Here is a 21,106-nt window from a genome sequence, read left to right on the forward strand (position 1 = left end):
AGTGATTTGATCCAGTGGCAGATTGGCACATTTTTTCGTCTGTGCTGCTGCCCCCTCCCTTTCCTGCAGGTTCGCGCAAAGACTTCCTTCTCTTGGCACAGGCAGCCCTGGTGTGAGGAGGGGACATGAAGGGGAGAAAGTCTTTCCTAAATGTGCTGTAAATGTTTGATGTGTACACAGCTGATTATGCCCCAGAATGTGTCTGTGTGTATATGTAAGCCTCCCACTTCCCCAAGAAAAGGGGGACCCCAAAGGCTGTACAACTTCCCCTGGTGTGTGAATCTGAGGCTCAGAGTCTTGGCACCAAGAAACGCCCATATTAAAAAGCCATGAGCAAACAGCTGTGCAAACAGAGGCAAAGCCAACTTTCCTTTCTGAAACTGAAGGAGGCTCAGAAACACACCTCAGTGGGCTCAAACACAGCAACAAACTGACTGTTGCGCTCCAACCTGCTCCTCAAAATGATGCCAAATCTCTCTTTCTCTCTCTCTCTCGTATTCAATTTTCTGTTTTACAATTTAAAGTACTCATTTTACACCCTTAAAATATCAGTGACTTCCCTTCTTCTCTTTCCATGGTTCACTTTACATATCATAAATCCCCGCATATTTTACAAAAACTAAACCAATCAGTATTCCATTACTGCATCCATCAAAACTTATTTACACTGTTGAATTTATCTTAACGCTGCCAGCGTTTTCACCTGTACACAATTATTTCCCATATATTCAATAAACATTTCCCAGTCTTCTTTAAACGCATGTTCTTCTTGCTCTCTTATTCTATATGTTAAATCTGCAAATTGTGCATATTCTGTCAGCTTAAGCTGCCATTCTTCTTTCGCTGGGACCTCGCTTGTTTTCCATTTTGGGGCTAACAAAATGTGGGCAGCAGTTGTGTTGTTGTTGTTGTTGTTGTTGTTGTTTAGTCGTTTAGTCGTGTCCGACTCTTCGTGACCCCATGGACCAGAGCACGCCAGGCACTCCTGTCTTCCACTGCCTCCCGCAGTTTGGTCAAACTCATGCTGGTAGCTTCGACAACACTATCCAACCATCTCGTTCTCTGTCGCCCCCTTCTCCTTGTGCCCTCCATCTTTCCCAACATCAGGGTCTTTTCCAGGGAGTCTTCTCTTCTCATGAGGTGGCCAAAGTATTGGAGCCTCAGCTTCAGGATCTGTCCTTCCAGTGAGCAATCAGGGCTGATTTCCTTCAGAATGGAGAGGTTTGATCTTGCAGTCCATGGGACTCTCAAGAGTCTCCTCCAGCACCATCATTCAAAAGCATCAATTCTTCAGCAATCAGCCTTCTTTATGGTCCAGCTCTCACTTCCATACATCACTACTGGCAAAACCATAGCTTTTACTATACTGACCTTTGTTGGCAAGGTGATATCTCTGCTTTTTAAGATGCTGTATAGGTTTGTCATTGCTTTTCTCCCAAGAACCAGGCGTCTTTTAATCTGCAGTGATCATGGAGCCCAAGAAAGTAAAATCTCTCACTGCCTCCATTTCTTCCCCTTCTATTTGCCAGATACAGTAACCTTTTCTGACACCTGGGAATTTCAGTCTGAATTATCCCCTACAGAAAGGATTTTTTAGGAAAGTACTTTTAAACATCCCCCCCCCCCAATTCATTATAGATCTTCCCCTATTACTCTTTTACATGTCCACCACATTTTAAAGAACATTGCCTCCACGTCTTTTAATCTCCAGCACTTATCTGATTCCCTGATTGCTCACTGGAAGGACAGATCCTGAAGCTACACCAGTGTGGTGTAGTGGTTAAGAGCGGTAGTCTCGTAATCTGGGGAACTGGGTTCGCGTCTCCGCTCCTCCACCTGCAGCTGCTGGGTGATCTTGGGCCAGTCACACTTCTCTGAAGTCTCTCAGCCCCACTCACCTCACAGAGTGTTTGTTGTGGGGGAGGAAGGGAAAGGCGAATGTTAGCCGCTTTGAGACTCCTTAAAGGGAGTGAAAGGCGGGATATCAAATCCAAACTCTTCTTCTTCTCTTCTTCTGTCCTGTACATCTTCACAAGCCTACTTGGAGTTAAATACCATCTGTGAATCATTTTCAGGTAGTTCTCCTTCAAAGAATAACATGCTGTAAATTTCAAGTCACTTTTCCAGAGTTTTCCCCCAGAGGTCAAAATCTATATTGTGTCCTATATCTTGTGCCCAGTGTGTCATTGAGACTTTAACAAGCTCATCTTTTGTTTCCCATTCAAATAACTGATTATACATTTTAGACAAAAGTTTCTCTTTGTTTTGTAGAAGTTATTTTTCCAGTTGTGAGCTTTGGTCCGAAAAACCATTATTTCTAGCTTAATTTAAACATTTCATGTAACTGGTGGTATTGTAATCAATCCGTAACATGGCTCCTTATAAATGGTGCCCAAAAATCCAAGACCTGCACCCACCTTCACCACCAGGGACCCACTGGTTTTGCTGAGACTGAAGAGTTTGATGTGCAAGCTAAAATAACCTTGTACAGTGGTGCCCCGAAAGACGAATGCCTTGCAAGACGAAAAACTCGCTAGACGAAAGGGTTTTCCGTTTTTTGAGTCGTTCCGCAAGACGAATTTCCCTATGGGCTTGCTTCGCAAGACGAAACATCTTGTGAGTTCTTGCGAGTTTGTTTCCTTTTTCTTAAAGCCGCTAAGCCGTTAATAGCCCCTAAGCCACTAAGCCGTTAATAGCTGCTAAGCCGCTAATAGCCGTGCTTCGCAAGACGAAAAAACCGCAAGACGAAGAGACTCGCGGAACGGATTAATTTCGTCTTGCGAGGCACCACTGTAGTGGGGTGGGAGAGCAGAAAACAATATATTTCATCCAAAAGTAGATTCTCACACATTGCATTTCAAGCCCGTTTGTGTGCCTGCAGTCAAGAAGTACCTGATTCAATGGACCACATTCTCTTAGGTTGCCCTTTACACAGCAGACCTCGCCAACTGATGCTGAGCAAAATGTTGGACCTCTGGCCCACAACTCCAAGAAGAAGCCAAAGAAGGTTTCTCCTGGCAGATCGGGACAAAGATATTACTGCTTTAGTAGCTTCCTTTTTAGCCACAGTCTTACCTGAAAGGGTTCCCAACAAACTATCCTTTCGGGAAATAGACAGGGTGTGGCACAGGCATCGGCAAACTTGGCCCTCCAGATGTTTTGAGACTACAATTCCCATCATCCCTGACCACTGGTCCTGTTAGCTAGGGATGATAGGAGTTGTAGTCCCAAAACATCTGGAGGGCTAAGTTTGTCTATGCCTGGATATCCAAATGCACACAACCATAGTGTGATCTTATAACTCTTGATAGCTTCACCCTTGTCTTTTTAATTATCCCAGTTACTTGAAACGTTTGATACTGTGATGCCAATAAAGACATTTAATTGGTTGGTTGGTTGGTTGGTTGGTTGGTTGGTTGGTTGGTTGGTTGAATATATTTCACATCTGGCAACCAATATGCCCCTTTGGTTTCAGATAGTACATGGGTAGACGAGTCTAGAAAACCTCGGACACAAATTTTCACGGCCTTCTAACAGCCTTCTATGGAGGTTCATTTACCAGAAATAAAATACTCAGCATTAACTTGGGGTGTGCATACTTGATTCTGACTAAACTAAGCCTCCATGGGCTTAGTTCATTCCTTGGTGTCCCCAGCCAAAAGGATAGCAGATAGCAGAGCTGGGAAAGACCTCTGGAGAACTACCACGAAACCACAGCAGTCAGCACCAAAGCAGCAATACAGTGGTACCTCAGGTTACAGATGCTTCAGGTTACAGACTCCGCTAACCCAGAAATAGTACCTCGAGTTAAGAACTTTGCTTCAGGTTGAGAACAGAAATCATGTGGGGCAGCATGGCAGCAGCAGGGGCCCCCATTAGCTAAAGTGGTACCTCAGGTTAAGAACAGTTTCAGGTTAAGAACGGACCTCCAGAACGAATTAAGTTCTTAGCCCGAGGTACCACTGTACAGCATTGACTGGGTTCAGTACGAATCCCCATTCTCGTTGCCAAATCATCTTCCACCTGTTATTTTGCTGTGTCTGGCTTTCTTCATCCCCTTTGTGCGCATTGAGATTTCAGAAGCACCAGAAATGCGTCTGGACCATAGCTGTCAATTTTCAGATTCGAAAATAAGGGATCAGCAGCCTCACCTGTCCCGGGGACAGTCTATGGGATATCTAACAATCTGGGATAGTAGCGGGAAGCAGAGACATCACCTTGCCAACAAAGGTCCATATAGTAAAAGCTATGGTTTTCCCATTAGTGAGGTATGGAAGTGAGAGCTGGACCATAAAGAAGGCTGATTGCTGAAGAATTGATGCTTTTGAATTATGGTGCTGGAGGAGACTCTTGAGAGTCCCATGGACTGCAAGAAGGACAAACCTCTCCATTCTGAAGGAAATCAGCCCTGAGTGCTCACTGGAAGGACAGATTGTGAAGCTGAGGCTCCAAGACTTTGGCCACATCATGAGAAGAGAAGACTCCCTGGAAAAGACCCTGATGTTGGGAAAGATGGAGGGCCCAAGGAGAAGGGGACGACAGAGGACGAGATGGTTGGATAGTGTTTTCGAGGTTACCAGCATGGGTTTGACCAAACTGCGGGAGGTAGTGGAGGACAGAGGTGCCTGGCATACTCTAGTCCATGGGGTCACGAAGAGTCGGACACAACTAAACGACTAAACAACAACAACAAGCAGGAAGCAGCAGGAAACAGCACCGGAATAAGGGAATTTCCTGCCAAAAAAAAAGGAAGGTTGACAGCTATGCTCTGGACCCAGCAGCGGAGGAAGCCGCTTGGGCGCCTGGGGCGGGGCGAGCTGCCCATAGGGGCAGGGTGCACTGCGGGGCCTCCAGAGTCTGCCTGCCTCCTCACACTCAGCCGCCCTACAGCTGGGGGGGAGGCAGCGGGCGGACCATTTGGACAGCGCGGAGCGTGCGCGCACCCAAGCCACCATGTCTCTCCCAGGAGAGATGCGTGGCTCAGGCGTGCTGCAGGCCCTGCAGTGAGTGCCGCCCGCCATTTTGTCACCCCCCTCAGTGGTGACACCCGGGGTGGTCCACACCCACCTTCCTCCGCCCCTGTCTGGAACTGCACCCAAGAGCAAATAACAACCTTCTTTTTCCTGTTTCAGTGGAGCGGGCAAAAGCAGCCGATGAAAGGCGGCGCTCCCTCGCCCGACAGGCCCGGGACGACTACAAGAGGCTGTCGTTGCAAGGAACCCGCAAAGGAAAAGTGGCGGGGGTCTCCACGGTTTTTAAGACAGGGGAGCAGAAACGGCCGCTTCCTCCTCCTCCTCTGCCGCCGAAACCTAAGCATCTCAGTGCCGGAATGACCAACGGCAAACCAGACAGGTTAGTAACCCTGAAGGCTTTGACTAAGTCGGTAGGGTGAGGAGGTGAGGAAGGGAAGGCCAAGGGAGAACTCAGAAAGGAAACCTGAATTGTTCTTCCACCTGTTGAGTCCTTTCCTCCTGACCACAATACACTCTGCATATATCTATATGGATACTGTAGCTGTTGAAATTGTGCAATTGGCCTTTAAAATGCAATTCTGGGACATAAAAGGTAAAGGGACCCCGACCATTAGGTCCAGTCGTGGCCGACTCTGGAGTTGTGGAGCTCATCTCGCTTTATTGGCTGAGGGAGCCGGCGTACAGCTTCCGGGTCATGTGGCCAGCATGACTAAGCCGCTTCTGGCGAACCAGAGCAGCGCGCGGAAATGCTGTTTACCTTCCCGCTGGAGCAGTACCTATTTATCTACTTGCACTTTGATGTGCTTTCGAACTGCTAGGTTGGCAGGAGCAGGGATTGAGCAACGGGAGCTCACCCCGTCGCAGGGATTCGAACCATCGACCTTCTGATCGGCAAGTCCTAGGCTCTGTGGTTTAACCCACAGCGCCACCCGCGTCCTGGGACATAGTTCAGCTATATCGGGCTTGAGCACACCTGAATGTGACTAGCTGAGGTAACTGACGCCTCTAGCCATCCAGCAGGAGTGTTTCTGTGCGAAAAAGGCCAATGGGAGTTATTTTGACGCGGCCTGGCACACTTCCTAGAGTTATACAAAAAGCTACAGTAGGCCATATGAAGGAAGAAACAGCTATGTTGGCAGAGGGCTGGTGATGAGTGGGCAGGCTGGGTTTTTCCTGGAGCACGTCTAAAGCACACACTGTTTACGTGTCAATGACACACAATTAAATGCCTATGAGACCTAACTGAATCCAATATATATATATATATAAGGAAAATCAAAGCCAATAAAAAACCTTAAAGGGGAATGAGAATGTTTCTTACCTGAAGTAAATTGGGGGACGTGTTGAACAGTCTTTACTAACCTGCTGCCCTCCAAATGTTTTGGGGTACAGCTCCTGTCAATCCCAGCCAGAATGAGCACTTACTAATCTTTGGCCTTAATAGTGGTGGCCCCATGCCTGCTGCCAACTCCTGCAGCTCCTTGGAAATGCTGCCCTGACCCTCCTAGGCCTCATGAAAGAGAGCAAGGAGAAGGGTCAACTCCCTTTGCTTGCCTCATCTTCTTATTGCTTGGCTGGACAAATAGATGGGTCCCAAATTAAAGAAAGGAAGCAAGGGGTCATTGCTGGTTGTGAGAAGTCAGAAGAGAGTTTGGTTCAGCCCTTGTGACAAGACTCCTAGAAGGGCATCTGGCCCAAGTATCCTCCGAAACATCTATAACGGGCACTTTATTCTAAATCGTGATTTGCATTTTTGTAAAGGAGTGCAATGAAACTGAACTTAAATCCAGTGCAAAGATCGTAATCTGCTCCCCGCTTCTTTCTCTCTTCTTATTGCGACAACAGGAAGCAGGCAGTACAAAGGACTGTCTCCACTGCTACTCAGGAGGCCATCATTCGGTGGTTCAAGGAAGAGCAGCAACATCTCCGAGCTGGTTTTGAGAAATCCACGGGCCAGGTAGCACCTTGGTTCCATGGTGAGTACTTGGTCTTCCTGCCTTTCATAGGGCAAGGGAGCCCAAGCTAAGGACCATTGTGTCAGGAATGAGCCAGCTCCCAGCAAAGATTACAGCCAACTGCAGCAAGCAGCCAGGAACAGAGAGGCTCAGATGTTAGGCAGGGGAGAGCTGACAGCTGCAGACTTCGGCTCTGCCTGACCTTGACAAGCAGACTGATAAGACAGTAGCGGGAGCAGGCTAGAACACAGTAAGGGCTCACAGGAAGCACAAACAGGAGTGAATAGATCCAGAGACAGCCTCTCAGAACAAGAAGGGGGTGGGGCTGAGCCCCTAAGTCTGAGCAGTCAGCAAATGGGAGGGCTGCTAGATTGGAAACAAAACAAGAGATGTAAGAGTCATAATTTCAATGTCTTCTGTTGCAGCCGGAAGGAGTCTTCAGAAGGGTCATCTTGAGTAATGATACCAGAGGCTTTGTCAGAGCTGTCCGGAGCTATCTGTTTGTTTTTGCAATAAATCCTCCTTTTTAATTACCCACGCTTACTGTGTTATCAAGCTGGGAACCTGGACTCCTGACACACTGCAATAGGGGCATTTGTAGGTTTCTTGATACTATCATATGCTCAGCCTTCCTTAACGCTGTTGTCTCTCCCAGTGGCATAGCGTGGGTTGTCAGCACCCGGGGCAAGGCAAGTAATTTGCGCCCCCTAACCCGTGGATTTGCGCCCCCTAACCCGTGGATTTGCGCCCCCTAACCTGTGGATTTGCCCTAACCCCAGGTGTTGCGCCCGGTGCGGCCGGCCCCCCCTGCACCCCCCACGCTACGCCACTGGTCTCTCCCATGACCCAAATGTAGGCTGTGAGCTCCTTGGGGTAGGCACATCTTTTTCGCTTATATTACACCATAAATTAAGTGCCCTGGACACTGCACCGATGAACAATCCCAGATAGCCTCTGTGAACCATTCACAGCTGCCACGCCTCTCGTGGGAATCATTCCCATTTATTCATTGGTTCATCAGGAAGTTAGGGTGCTCGCTTTCTGCATAAGAATCCCATTAACAGTGTAGCCATGTAACACATGGTGAACTAACAAAAAAAGTGGGATTTCATTAAATATTCCTTGCTTTCACGATTGGGTTCCAGAGATGACCAACCAGACTCAGCAGGGATCTTGGAAGTGGTCAAAATTATGAGCCAAGGGTTCGTCCACGTTTATTGTAGTGGGAGATGGGAACAAGGTGTTCTCTCTTTTGTTTTGGAAACAGCAAGGGAAGCAGCAAGGCACAAGCCCTAGGGCAGTGTTTCCCAACCTTTTTTGGGCAAAGGCACACTTGTTTCATGAAAAAAATCTCGAGGCACACCACCATGCCAGATGGGGAAAGGTCACTTTTTACTTATGTAAAAAAAAATAAAAAAATAGTAACAGCATAGAAGGTAGAGAAGGTAGGACTCGAACCAGTGGATTCACGTTACAATAAAGATTTTGACTAAACATGGGAAAGAACTTTCTGCTGGTAAGGGCTGTTCAACAGGGGAATGGTCTCCCTCGGGAGGTTTTTCCCTTCTTGGAGGTTTTTAAGCAGAGGTGGGATGTCTGTCTGCCATGGATGCTATGGCTGAGATTCCTGCACTGCAGGGGTTGTACAGTACTGGATAGCCCTGGGGATCCCTTCCAACTCTACGATTCTATTAGGATCCCTTTTATAAAAGAGAGAACTTTAATGGCACGGCCATTATTTATTTCGGCTTCTCCCAACGGGGCCACGAAGGATCAGAAAAGCTGAAGAAGAGACCCTTCCTCAGAGGAGGCGGGAGACCACCAGACCCGCCGAGGAGGGGAATCCGGCCGCCTTTCCCTCCAGAGCTTCGCCTTTTGCCCCGGCCAAGTTGCGCCGAGGGCGCCTTGCGGGCTCTGCGTGGCTTCAGGCGGAGCCTAGGAGCCACTTCCCAGCCTGGAGGGCAGGCTGTGCGCGGACCCCGCCACTCTCGGGGCGCGACCCAGACCCGGCTGCCTTCCACGGCCAGCAGAGGTAGGCCGCCGGCTTCTAACCCGGCGGAACTGGGGCGTCCCGGGCGTAGCGCCGCGCTCCCCGCTCCTCCCGCCCCGCCCCCTTCTCCCGGGTGCCCCCTCCCTCCTTTGTTCTCCGGAGCCCCGCCTCCCCCTCTGCCCCAGCTCGCCTATTGGCTCACGCAGCCGCCACTCAGGTGGGGGCCCGCTTTGGCCCCGCTCCCCGGCCGCCGAGAGAGAGTGGGAGCGTGCTGGGCGGCCGGGCGTCTCCTTCCCTGCGCTGCTTCGGCCGCGTCTGCAGCCGCCGCGGGACCAGGCGGGAGGCCAGTCATGCCCAGACACTGCCAGCCGCTCGGAAGGAGCCGTCGCTCCGCCGGGCAGCGCCTGCCTGCGCGCCCCTCGCTCCCTGCGCCGAGGATGGCGGGGGCGCCGGGCGCAAGGCAGCGCCGGGGCTGCTGGGCAAGCGGCAGATGCTGATGCAGTTTGGGGAATTCCTGTCACAGGGAGCAAGGCAGAAGCGGATGACGGGGCACGTTCCCCGGGGGAGCGGGGCCGGAGGATTAGCCCGACTCGCCCGCCTCCCTCCCACGGCACACTAGGCAACGTCCGGCGGCACACTAGTGTGCCGCGGAACACCGGTTGGGAAACACTGCCCTAGGGCACCCCATTTTGTTTTTCTGTCCAGAAGGTGTATTGACACACATGGCTTTCACTTAATCCAGCAGTGTTTAGGGAGGCCACGAAAGAGGTTTTTCAACAGTAAGTAGGTGCAGAGTTAGGGACGCGGGTGGCGCTGTGGGTTAAACCACAGAGCCTAGGACTTGCCGATCAGAAGGTTGGCGGTTCGAATCCCTGCGATGGGGTGAGCTCCTGTTGCTCAGTCCCTGCTCCTGCCAACCTAGAAGTTCGAAAGCACGTCAAAGTGCAAGTAGATAAATAGGTACCGCTCCGGCGGGAAGGTAAACAGTGTTTCCGTGTGCTGCTCTGGTTCGCCAGAAGTGGCTTAATCACATGACCCGGAAGCTGTACGCCGGCTCCCTTGGCCAATAAAGCGAGATGAGCGCCGCAACCCCAGAGTCGGTCACGACTGGACCTAATGGTCAGGGGTCCCTTTACCTTTACCTAGGTGCAGAGTTAAGCTGGGAAAAGTGGTCTGATGACTAATGGGATCTTGAGCCCGCCAGGTCACTGAATAGGCTGGGAGCTGGTCCACTATATTAGAGAAGATTTGACAGCATCTTTCCAATGTGCAGCAAGCCGGCAAATAGTTTTCTCTTGTTTCATTTTTGGGGCAGGCATTTTAACCACCAAGAAAGCAGAAGAACTTCTAAGCGGTTTGGCACCTGGGAGCTTCCTGATCCGGGTCAGTGAAAAGATCAAAGGCTACGTCCTCTCGTATTTGTCGGCCAAAGGCTGCAAGCACTTCCTGATAGACGCTTCCGGGGATTTGTACAGCTTCCTGGGTGTGGATCAGCAGCAGCATTCAACGTTGGCTGACCTGGTCGATTACCACAAGGTGCGTCTCTCGTAATGCTCAACTTCCCCACCACCACCTCATTCTATGACTATGTTGAAGCTTCTTGGTGCACGAAATTTTATTTTGCAGGACTTAATGCAAAGTTAGGTGTCCTGTAAGTGTTATTGGTTGGGACCATAGCTGTCAATGATTCCCTATTTTAAAAGGGAAATTCCCTTATTCCAAATAAGATTCCTCACAAGCCAAGGGAAAAGTTGACAGCTATGGTTGAGATGCAGGTGGCCTTGGTCTTGCCAATCGGAAGGTCGGCGGTTCGGATCCCTGCGACGGGGTGAGCTCCCGTTGCTCGGTCCCTCCTCCTGCCAACCTAGCAGTTCGAAAGCACATCAAAGTGCAAGTAGATAAATAGGTACCTCTCCGGCCGGAAGGTAAATGGCTTTTGCGTGTGCTGCTCTGGTTCACCAGAAGCGGCTTAGTCATGCTGGCCACATGACCCAGAAAAACTGTCTGCGGACAAATATCGGCTCCCTCGGCCAGTAAAGCGAGATGAGCACTGCAACCCCAGAGCCGTTTGCGACTGGACTTAACTGCCAGGGGTCCTTTACCTTTTTAAGTGTTATCGGAACGTAAGGACAAAGAACGATGCAACATTTTAAGGAGCTGGGCCCAGTCTGGGATTATCCTCACTGTTGTGAATACAAATACAGTGGTACCTCGGGTTACATACGCTTCAGGTTACAGACTCTGCTAACTCAGAAATAGTACCTCGGGTTAGGAACTTTGCTTCAGGATGAGAACAGAAATCGTGCTCCGGCGGCACGGCGGCAGCAGGAGGCCCCATTAGCTAAAGTGGTGCTTTAGGTTAAGAACAGTTTCAGGTTAAGAACGGACCTTCGGAACGAGTTAAGTACGTAACCAGAGGTACCACTGTACAGTGGTGCCTCGCAAGACGAAATTAATCCGTTCCGCGAGTCTCTTCGTCTTGCAGTTTTTTCATCTTGCGAAGCACGGCTATTAGCGGCTTAGCGGCTATTAACGGCTTAGCGGCTTAGCGGCTATTAACGGCTTAGCGGCTATTAGCGGCATAGCAGCTTTAAGAAAAAGGAAACAAACTCGCAAGAACTCGCAAGACGTTTCGTCTTGCGAAGCAAGCCCATAGGGAAATTCGTCTTGCGGAACGACTCAAAAAACAGAAAACCCTTTCGTCTAGCGAGTTTTTCGTCTTGCGAGGCATTCGTCTTGTGGGGCACCACTGTATGCCTTTTTCTGCTCCAAGGCTACTGAACCAGTTCTAGTTGAGAACGGCAAAGTGCCCCTGCCCTGCAGGGTGGGCCTGCTTGTTGGCTTGCTCCCACAGTACCTGTTGGTTGGCAATTGTGAAGATATGGACGTATTATATTATATTACTCCCCCACTCCTTTCACTAGAGCGGTTCTGCAACTGCTTTTTAAAATGTTTCCGAATTTATTATCTTTGGTGCAAAGTGGATGATGAAAACTGAAAGAGAAGAATGTCTGTGCACCACTTTTATATGAAACAATACCCACCCACCCCACAAAAAGGAGGTGTAGATCTCCAGACACACAAAGCAAAAAAGCATGGCTGCTTGTTTATTCCAGGATTTCACTCGCGGGAATGTAGATGTCTTGTGTATATGTTGTCTTAAAGCTGAGCTCAAATCCACTGGGCGAAGAGCCCCGCTTGATTGCTGTTTGAAATCAGATTTCTCTTTACCCCAAGCTATACTGGTATGCTCAGCTACCTTAAATGCTGCTCATCTGCCTGCTTTGATAACCAGCCTGGATAGCTCAGCTGGTGAGAGCATGGTGCTGATAACACCAAGGTTGCAGGTATGATTCCCGTAAGGGACAGCTGCATATTCCTGCATTGGTTAGAGTAGATCAGGGGTCAGCAAACTTTTTCAGCAGGTCCACTGTCCCTCAGACCTTGTGGGGGGCTGGACTATATTTTTTTTTGGGGGGGGGGTGAACAAATTCCTATGCCCCACAAATAACCCAGAGATGCATTTTAAATAAAAGCACACATTCTACTCATGTAAAAACACGCTGATTCCCAGACTGTCTGCGGGCCAGATTAAGAAGGCGATTCGGCCGGATCCGGCCCCCGGGCCTTAGTTTGCCTACCCATGGACTAGATCAGTGGTGTCCAAACTTTTTTCAAAGAGGTCCAGATTTGATGAAGTGAAGGGCTGTGAGGGCTGACCAAAGTTGTTGACCTTTTTTTAGGATTGAAGTTGTTTTTTTCGGATTTTACCCCAGGAAATAAACTGCCACAGGGGCTGGATTAAACCGACCAGTGGGCCGGATTAGGCCCCTGAAACAGATTTTGGACATGCCTGGACTAGGTGATGTTCAGGGTCCCTTCTTCCAGCTCTAGAATTCTATGGTTCTAAACTGATTGACCAGTTTCTAGTAGGAAATGAATGGCTGATTTTAGACCTCTGGAAGCTAAATTTGTACTGGCTTTCTTCCTCTTAGGAGGAGCCCATCACATCTTTTGGAAAAGAGATTCTGCGTTATCCCTGTGGCCAGCAAGGGGAGGAGCCAGACTACCTTGATCTTTTCGAGTGACGCCTGACATTTCCATCCTCTACCATGTGAAGAACTTCTCTTGAATGGATAGATGTGGAGTGGGCAGACGTTGACCCAGCTCCCGTCAGCTTTTACAATACCCTCGGAAACGGCGAAGTGATGGTGTGAGTACGTTTGGCTAATCGAGAAGTGAAATCTGGACAGCTGCCAGCAAGCGACAAGAAGATACAAAGGAACAGGAAGCAGAACCATAAAGAAAATAGCAAAAGAATAAATCTATTTTGAAAGATAATTACAGCAATTAAAACTTTCCATAGACACCTTTGTTCAGGCTGAATCCTGCCCTTGTGTGTTCCTGCTCAATCAGGTGACATAGAACATTTCCAAAGTGTAATTCGCATTTCCTGTAAATACTTGAAAGGGTTGTATTATTATTAGCGAAAGCCGCAAATGCAGAAATAGGGTTGTCTTCAGAATGGTGGGCCCTCTCTGCTCCCATTAGCCAGTGAATGTGGTCAAGAGCAGTAAGGCCACTGTTCGTATCTTCAAACTGCCTCCATTTCCTGCGATCAGACCCCGGTGAAATCATGTCCCTGGCTTATCGCCGTTTTGTCTTTGGAGTTGTTGGGGGGGGTGCGCCTTTAAAACCTGCCAGTGTGTCACATCCATGCGGGATAGTTCTCCCAGTTTCAGCCCTCTCCAGAACTCGCTAGAAGCTCCATCTCTGCAGGTGGCAGGTGCTAAGTGAAGCCAAGTGACTCCAGCGTGCACAAAGGAAAATTTGTCCCCATGCTACACTGCTACCGTTTCCCCTTCGTTACTCCACAACCGCCCAGACAGACATACTACCTGTTTCAGCACCCAGTGCATTACAGACGGTTGCAGAGTAAATGACCAGCAGATAAAGAACCGTCCTTCGCAATGGATGCTCATGTGTTGCGGATGCAACGATGGGGACTTTGAATGCCGACTCTTGGTATGAAAATAGGGCTGCTAAAAAGGGGCGTTGCTGTTTTTTGCTAGGGAATGTTAGGAGAAATGTTGCGGGGGTTTTTTAACCAAGCCCTCTCTCTGTAAAGGAATGGACTCCTCCATTGCCTGAATCCCATTTTAATTGTGTTATTCAGTTCACTGTTGGAGGATCACCCTTTTTAGACTCACACGTCCCCTGGGCCTATAAAGCAGGGTCTGAGTGGTTTTGCATTTGCCCACTGCTTTTCCCCAGAAAACCCGTGGTTTAGCACTGAATTGGGGGGGGGGATGGAAAAGTGTGGTTGGGCCCCCATTGTGCCTTCATGATTTGCGCTCATGATGGGATTGGCGAGGTTGTACTTGATTCCACTTCCAATACTGTTTGTGCCTCCAGATGTTTCAGGGTGAACACACTGCTTCCTTTCCAATCGGTGCACGTCCTGTAACTTTCTCCCGATGTCCTGTCACTTTTTGTACCAGAAATGTTCCAGTTTATTCTCTGTCCTGCTTTGGTAGAGCTATAGTACAAAGAGTGCCCCTCTAGACAGCAGCACTGCAGTACCACTGAGGAAGCATCGCAGAATGAATAATAAAGTGGAATCGTGTGTGGGCGGTCCAGTATAAATCCATCTCTAAATGCACTATTACTGAGTCAGTGACATGTTGCAGAACAAAAATACCGCTTGTCTGCAGGGACCTGGAGTGAGAAACTCTGGATCAAGATTTGCCGAAATGAAAGGCAAAGTGGCTGAAATTTTAAGAGAGACTATTTGCCTTCTCTGTGCAGAATCTGGACAAGGCTCCACTATATAGCCTTGCTTTTCAATTATCAGTATTATCTAATTGTTTGTACGGCTAGGTATGTCAGGAAATATATACCTTATATTTTCATCTGTGTCTGTATTTAAATGATGCTCTGTTTTAAAGGCTGGAACCTCAAACACGTAAGAGTAAGAAGAAAGCGGAATCCAAGTCGGCAAATATTAATGTCAAGTCATAGACAAAATCATTGTCTGTTAAATCCATCTCTCCCTAATTTCTCCAAACTGTATGAGGTTCAATGCAAGTCAGGACTGGTGCTTCTAGCTAAAAGCCCCTCTTGGCTTTACTGACCAATCCACCTGACGACCTTAGATCTATTCACAAAAACATTTCACCATTCCGTTAAATTGTGCTACATCTCAGCAGCTCTTTGCATGTTAAGTGTGCGCAAAGGGACACAGAACCCAAAGTGCGCTGTTGAGGACAAGCAAAGAATGATCATTGAGAGCACTCAAGGACAAGTGACCATATTATCTTTACTGACTCCACAGAAGTTCAGAAGATATGGCTTTGTGAGGCGTGTGGGTGGGTGTATATGAGAGAGAGAGAGAGAGAGAGTGAATTTTGATAATGGTGTTGGCTTCCATACAGAGCTAATACATTCAACTTTCATTGTTCGCTTTCTAGCTGCTAGGAGTCATTAGATAAACATCTAAATGCTCATCTGACAAGCGAGCCCTGACCCACGCAACTGATCTGGATCCCAGTCATTCTGTTATGGTGCTTAACTGATAACCTCCCTTGAATTGGATTGGCGGCACACATGGCCCAGATATGTGTGTGCATCCCCTATCTAGGGCCACTGGTTACTCACAACAACAGAGTCTAGGAAAAAACTGGATCGGGGCTATCGTCAGTAACGTCATTTCAACATTACAGGCTCCACTCTGTAAAGATCTCCCTGGGATTTCATTCAATCCAAGTTTATGAGCACCTTGCTACCCATTTGATAAAATGTAAAGCTTTGTGTAATCCTATTGTAGCGTCAGTCAAAGCTGGAAAACCACCTTGTTTGCCCTTCAAATATCAAACCGTTGAGGGGTTGGAGGGGAAGCTATTCTCCATGCCGTAATGGCATCACCCAGTGCTGCCGTGTGAGCACAGAGAAAAAGCTACGGTGGTATCAAAAGCCCCGCAAACAAATAACCAAGAGAAGCATTTCCTCTCCTGCGAGCGTGGTTTTGGGAACAGCCTTCTGAGTCAGATTTTGAGGTTCTTGGTTTTTATCTCTGAGTAAGACCTCCTTTGGCTTCAAGACTTCTTATTGCTTGCTTTCTGCTTGCGCCGATGAGCCTCGATCTCCCTCCTGAAAAACAGCATCCCCAGCTGGCCGTGAGAGGCTTCATTCATGGCCTTGGACTGAATGCACATTTTGTATTGCTCTGGGGTCAGTTCATCCAAGCAGTGCTTTTCATGCCAGAGGTGGAAGAGGCCCCGGACAGGCGTCCGGACCACAATGAGGTTGCTGTGAAGGTATTTGCGGTACAGATGTACATCTTCTCCTCCCCAGCCTTTTATGTCGAGATCAAATCCTCCTAAGAAAAAAAAAAAGACAGGTTTCATGTGATTGTGGCACACGGAGAGAGACCTGTGGGCCCAGGAACTGAGGGGAAAGCCTTTCAAGAAGGTTGCCACTGCGAGAAATCAACTGCGCTGACAGTCAATGCGTTTCTTTACTTGCGGAGTCTTTTGGATCAGATCAGGATATGACTCAATATTTTTAAATATACAGTGGCACCTCTACTTGCGTTGACTTCCAGTTACGTATCCTTCAGGATATATTCGTGGCAAACCCGGAAGTATTTTTCCAGGTTTCACCATGCGCAGAAGTGCTAAACCGTGCAGTGCACATGCGCAGAAGCGGCACCTCCAGTTGTGGAAACCTCGGGATCTGACTGGAGCTTCAGAACGGATCCTGTCCACAACCAGAGGGACCGCTGTATTCCCAAAATGGCTTGGGAGCCTTAAGGGTCCAGAGAAGAGGCTTGATTGTGCCCCACATAAGTGTAACCCTAATTTGGCATGGTGGGAACCAGCCTTGATCGGATTTAATATCTAAATTAATATTCATTTGATTTCATTTCTTACCAATGTTGATATAATCAGAGCGGTATTGGCAAGTCATTCCAAATCCAAAGTCTCTCCAAAACCCCGTCTCCTTTTTTATAACCTGGAAGAAAGAAAGGTGCATTTATCTGTGTATGTGTGCGTGCATATTTCATATAAAGATCATTTATCCCTGTGCAGTGGCTGCTTCCAGCTGCAGTCAGGTAACACTCCCTTATCTCTCACCTTTGCCGTTCTTTCATATTCTTACATCACACATGTTAGAATCAGATACACAATAAGGACTTAGCATGTCTTCAGATGGTCCACCTAGTGTGTGAGGTCCCTACACGGTCTTTGTTTTTAGCTATATCCATACCAAATAAATTTGCCACTGGATCCTTCCTTGAAACTGTCATGCTGCTATAAACATATTAAAAAAATGTAGACTGACACTTCCACCATCTGGAGACAAGGCTTGTTAGTGATGCTTGAAATCATGGAGAAATCCAGGATTGGGCAGCAGACACCAGCACCACCAAATAAAGTAGAAGCAAAGACTCCTGGACTCTTTTATTTTGTATGAAAAAATTTGGACTTGAGGAGTTTTAAAACATTTTTAAATTTTCCCCGCTAATACAAATGCAGCCCATTGTTATTATCCCCAACCTGCAGCCTGGGGAAGCTACAGAGAAAGAATGTCTCATGATAGCCCTGGAATGTAATAGTCCATTAATTGGGTCCTCCCTTAAAGAGGACGCGGGTGGCGCTGTGGGTTAAACCACAGAGCCTAGGACTTGCCGATCAGAAGGTCGGCGGTTTGAATCCTCGCGACGGGGTGAGCTCCTGTTGCTCGGTCCCTGCTCCTGCAAACCTAGCAGTTCAAAAGCACGTCAAACTGCAAGTAGATAAATAGGTACCGCTCCAGCGGGAAGGTAAACAGCATTTCCGTGTGCTGCTCTGGTTCGCCAGAAGCTGCTTAGTCATGCTGGCCACATGACCCGGAAGCTGTACGCCGGCTCCCTCGGCCAATAAAGCGAGATGAGCGCCACAACCCCAGAATTGGCCACGATTGGACCTAATGGTCAGGGGTCCCTTTACCTTTTTACCTTTTACCCTTAAGGAGGGCACGTATTGCAGTGAGACCTGGAAAACTGACACCCTGTGTTGTGGGTGGATACTATTGGTCAGCCACAACCACCCACTGGTAGGTCCCTCGAAGCTGGGTGCAATGTGGCCAATGGGACGCAGTCCAAATGGTTTGAGGGACCTATTTATGCCTGTGCACATGACCCAGAGCTTCCTCAATCGGCACGTGCATTTGGAACACCCGCCCACCTCTCCCTACTTTTAGGGCTTTGCGCTTGACCTTGCTATGCCGTCATGTGTCATCTGTCATTGGGACTGGGGCACGGCAGGAATTTTCCCCACTTGGCTGATTGGCTGTTGCCATTTGGGTTTCACCTGCCGCGTAGCAAATCATCACAACTTGTAAGGTTGCAGATAGGCTCTGGTTAGGTGATAGGGATGGAGAACGCTCTTGCCATCCCTGTGTGAAGGGTATTCCATTAAAGGAATCCAGGGACTCGATGGTTTGGTCAACGCCTGAGAGGAAGTTGTGCCCCTGCCTGAGTCCAGGGGTACATTTGGGTGGCGGAGTTAGCCCGTTCCTGGCTTTCCGCTTATCCAGGTGTTCACCCCTGGCTGACCTGTGCTGGAACCCTGGATCAGCGCTACCTGCATGGCAGGGAGCTAGTCTAACCAGAGCCTATGCAACCAGTCACTTTCTGTAATCAATAAAGTTGTGGCCTAAATTCTGCCAAAAACCAAAAGCAAAATTTGAGTCAAGTGTGAATTTATTTAGGGGGGAGGTTTCTGGGTCTGAACACGCAATTCATATTTTTGCTGATTTCAGACAAGCTGAGGTTTGGGATTTGAATACTAAGGCTGCTTTCAGATGACATCATTACTGATTTGCCTTCAGGGAGATTTCATGACGTTGCCTCTTTAATGAGCATTTATTCTGATTTATCTGGGGGTGTTAGCCGATGCTGCATCGAAGCGAGCCTTATCCCAAACTTCCCAATGCATTTCCGCATCATGCCCCCTTATTGCAAAAAGTCCAGGTTTTTTGGGGGGGGGGAGCAGGTTCGTTGCACAAGAGCTCCCAATGAACTATAATTGCACAACATGAATTTGCTGGTGATCGAATCTCACGTGAAAATAGAGACCGGTCCGAAAGTTCCCTTGCTGCCCTTTCTTAGCATATTCATAAACCACAGTCCTAAGCTCCTTTGCCTTCTAATTGGTGTGTGACAATTTTAAAAAGATTTTGAGCTGAAACAGTTCCATATTTTAGGCAGGATAATGTTTGTGTGCCTTTTTTTTTAGTATATATGGATTTAGAACATCATTTAAAGCCATTTAACCCATTTACTTACCAACTGCTGTTCTACAGGTGGAATGGAATCGTGGTGTCCATAAATTAGGCCTGGGTTATACTGGCTGAAAAGAACTGGGTAAAACACCTTCTTCCCTAAAAATGAGAGTGAGTTGAAAAAACTGGGTTATTTGTGCTAAGTTTGCATATATGTTTTTTATCCTGGAATGTGTTGACTTTTATGTTCATAGCCTTAGATTTAAGTACCCTTGTGGGGTTTGTATCCTTTTGTAGAAAAAGAATCCAACATTTTGGAGTGGTTTTGTTCTGTTGATAAAAGTGGTATCATTCTGATAGCAACTTTGCTGTCAAGTTCATGGGATCCCAGCTATCCTGCACTTGTGTCACAGGGGCTCTAACCTAGGGCTCATCCAAACTTCCATTTGCCCCACCACTGTCCCCTGGGGAAGCCCATATTTTAGCGCTGAATTGGCGGTGGGGCAGGGAGCAGTCGAGTTTCCTGTTGATTGCCGTTTCTTCCAATTTAGCACTAAAGAGTAGGTGTTCCAGGGGAAAGCAGCAGGGCAAAGGCATAGCTGTCAACCGTCCCTTATTTGGTGGGAAAGCCCCTTATCCCAGCGCTGTGTCCCACTGCTGTCCCTTATTGATGATGTCCCTTAAATTTCCTGGGTTTCAAAGGAAGCAGCTCCTCTCCCTCCCTGCCTGCCTGCTCACCCAATAAGGAGTCTAAGAATGACTGGGGGGTGGTGCTTGCATGCCTTGTGCCGATCAAATCGGCCGCGTTGCCTGGGGACTCGCCTTTGCTCAGCGCTTCCCAGCGGAGAGGTGATGGTGGTTTTCCTTGCTGCATCCCCTTTGCCGGGTTGCTGCGCTGTGGGAACCACTGCTTGAGGCTTCGTTTGGCTGCTGGCTGGGCTTTCTGCCTTTGGCTCGGAGGGGCTTAGAAGTTGAACATACCTGTGCTCTGAAAATCCCTTATTTTGGCAGCTGATCCCTTATTTTTGAGGCTGCTGGCCCCTTATTTTCAACTCTGTAGGTTGACAGCTATGGGCAAAGGCAAAACACTTCGACCCATGCTTTCTCGGCACGGGACAAGCATGGATGAGCGCTCTATGTTGGTGAAACAGACCAAGGTCTATATCTAAGGATAGCTATACCTGGTTGTGTGTTCAGTCTACACGTGTTGAGGAATTCTGCTGTGAAGTATATATCTACGTCACAGAAGAAGAGGACAACATTGCTTCCTTTCCAAAACCGTGCACCCACGTCCAGGCCTTTCCCTCTTGAGAACTCTTCGTTCAGCTGGATGAAGGTATAATTCTTGAAGTTGGCTGATCTATATAAGGAGGAATGGCAACATAAGCATTATTTGGCCTCTTTTGTCTTTAGGAAGACAAATAAAGAGTTAGAATAAGCAGCAACAACAACAACAAATTTCCCCCCAAATAGGGGAAAGATCTAGGAATTAATGCACAGGAGAATACCTAGAACTGAACAGGAAATAAAATATGTAAAACTCGGATATCAGCAAATTTGATACATAATTTGTAAAGACGGGGTATTTATTGTATTTAAACACCCACAAATTGAAGCACTTATAAAGGATGCCTGATGATTATTGCTGGAGAATATGGGGCAATTAAGTGCAGAGCTTTTGGTAATGTCACCATGTTTTTAAAATGGTGCATAATTCTGGGCAATATTCAGGAATGATCCATTAATCATTGCTACATAAGCATATCTTACAACTATAAAGATATTATTATTATTATTATTATTATTATTATTATTATTATTATTATTATTTTATCATGCGAGAGAAAACGTAACAAGATATTTAAATAGAGTTACTGAAATATGGGTGGTTTTTATTGCCTTTTGGAATCAAAGATTTGGGG

At 47.9% G+C, this 21,106-nt stretch overlaps 2 protein-coding genes across 7 annotated transcripts in view; one reads left to right on the forward strand and one right to left on the reverse strand.

Annotated features, from left to right (window-relative positions):
* The window catches only part of SH2D4A (SH2 domain containing 4A), a 36,199-nt gene extending 21,369 nt beyond the window's left edge, over positions 1-14,830 (forward strand). The window contains exons 6-9 of the mRNA XM_077918314.1: positions 5,133-5,352; positions 6,819-6,949; positions 10,234-10,454; positions 12,914-14,830. Of these exons, the coding sequence (XP_077774440.1) occupies positions 5,133-5,352; positions 6,819-6,949; positions 10,234-10,454; positions 12,914-13,006 (665 nt within the window). The 3' untranslated portion in view covers positions 13,007-14,830. The remainder of the gene's footprint in view (positions 1-5,132; positions 5,353-6,818; positions 6,950-10,233; positions 10,455-12,913) is intronic.
* A 387-nt stretch (positions 14,831-15,217) lies between these two features.
* Positions 15,218-21,106, reverse strand: part of CSGALNACT1 (chondroitin sulfate N-acetylgalactosaminyltransferase 1) — a 32,093-nt gene continuing 26,204 nt past the window's right edge. For all 6 annotated transcript variants that reach the window (XM_077917574.1, XM_077917575.1, XM_077917573.1 and 3 more), the window contains 4 exons: positions 20,366-20,544; positions 19,249-19,343; positions 16,850-16,931; positions 15,218-16,296 (listed from right to left, as the gene is read on the reverse strand). In XM_077917574.1, the coding sequence (XP_077773700.1) occupies positions 16,013-16,296; positions 16,850-16,931; positions 19,249-19,343; positions 20,366-20,544 (640 nt within the window). In that variant the 3' untranslated portion in view covers positions 15,218-16,012. The remainder of the gene's footprint in view (positions 16,297-16,849; positions 16,932-19,248; positions 19,344-20,365; positions 20,545-21,106) is intronic.

The sequence above is a fragment of the Podarcis muralis genome, chromosome 13 (assembly GCF_964188315.1).
Source record: "Podarcis muralis chromosome 13, rPodMur119.hap1.1, whole genome shotgun sequence".
NCBI lineage: Eukaryota > Metazoa > Chordata > Lepidosauria > Squamata > Lacertidae > Podarcis > Podarcis muralis.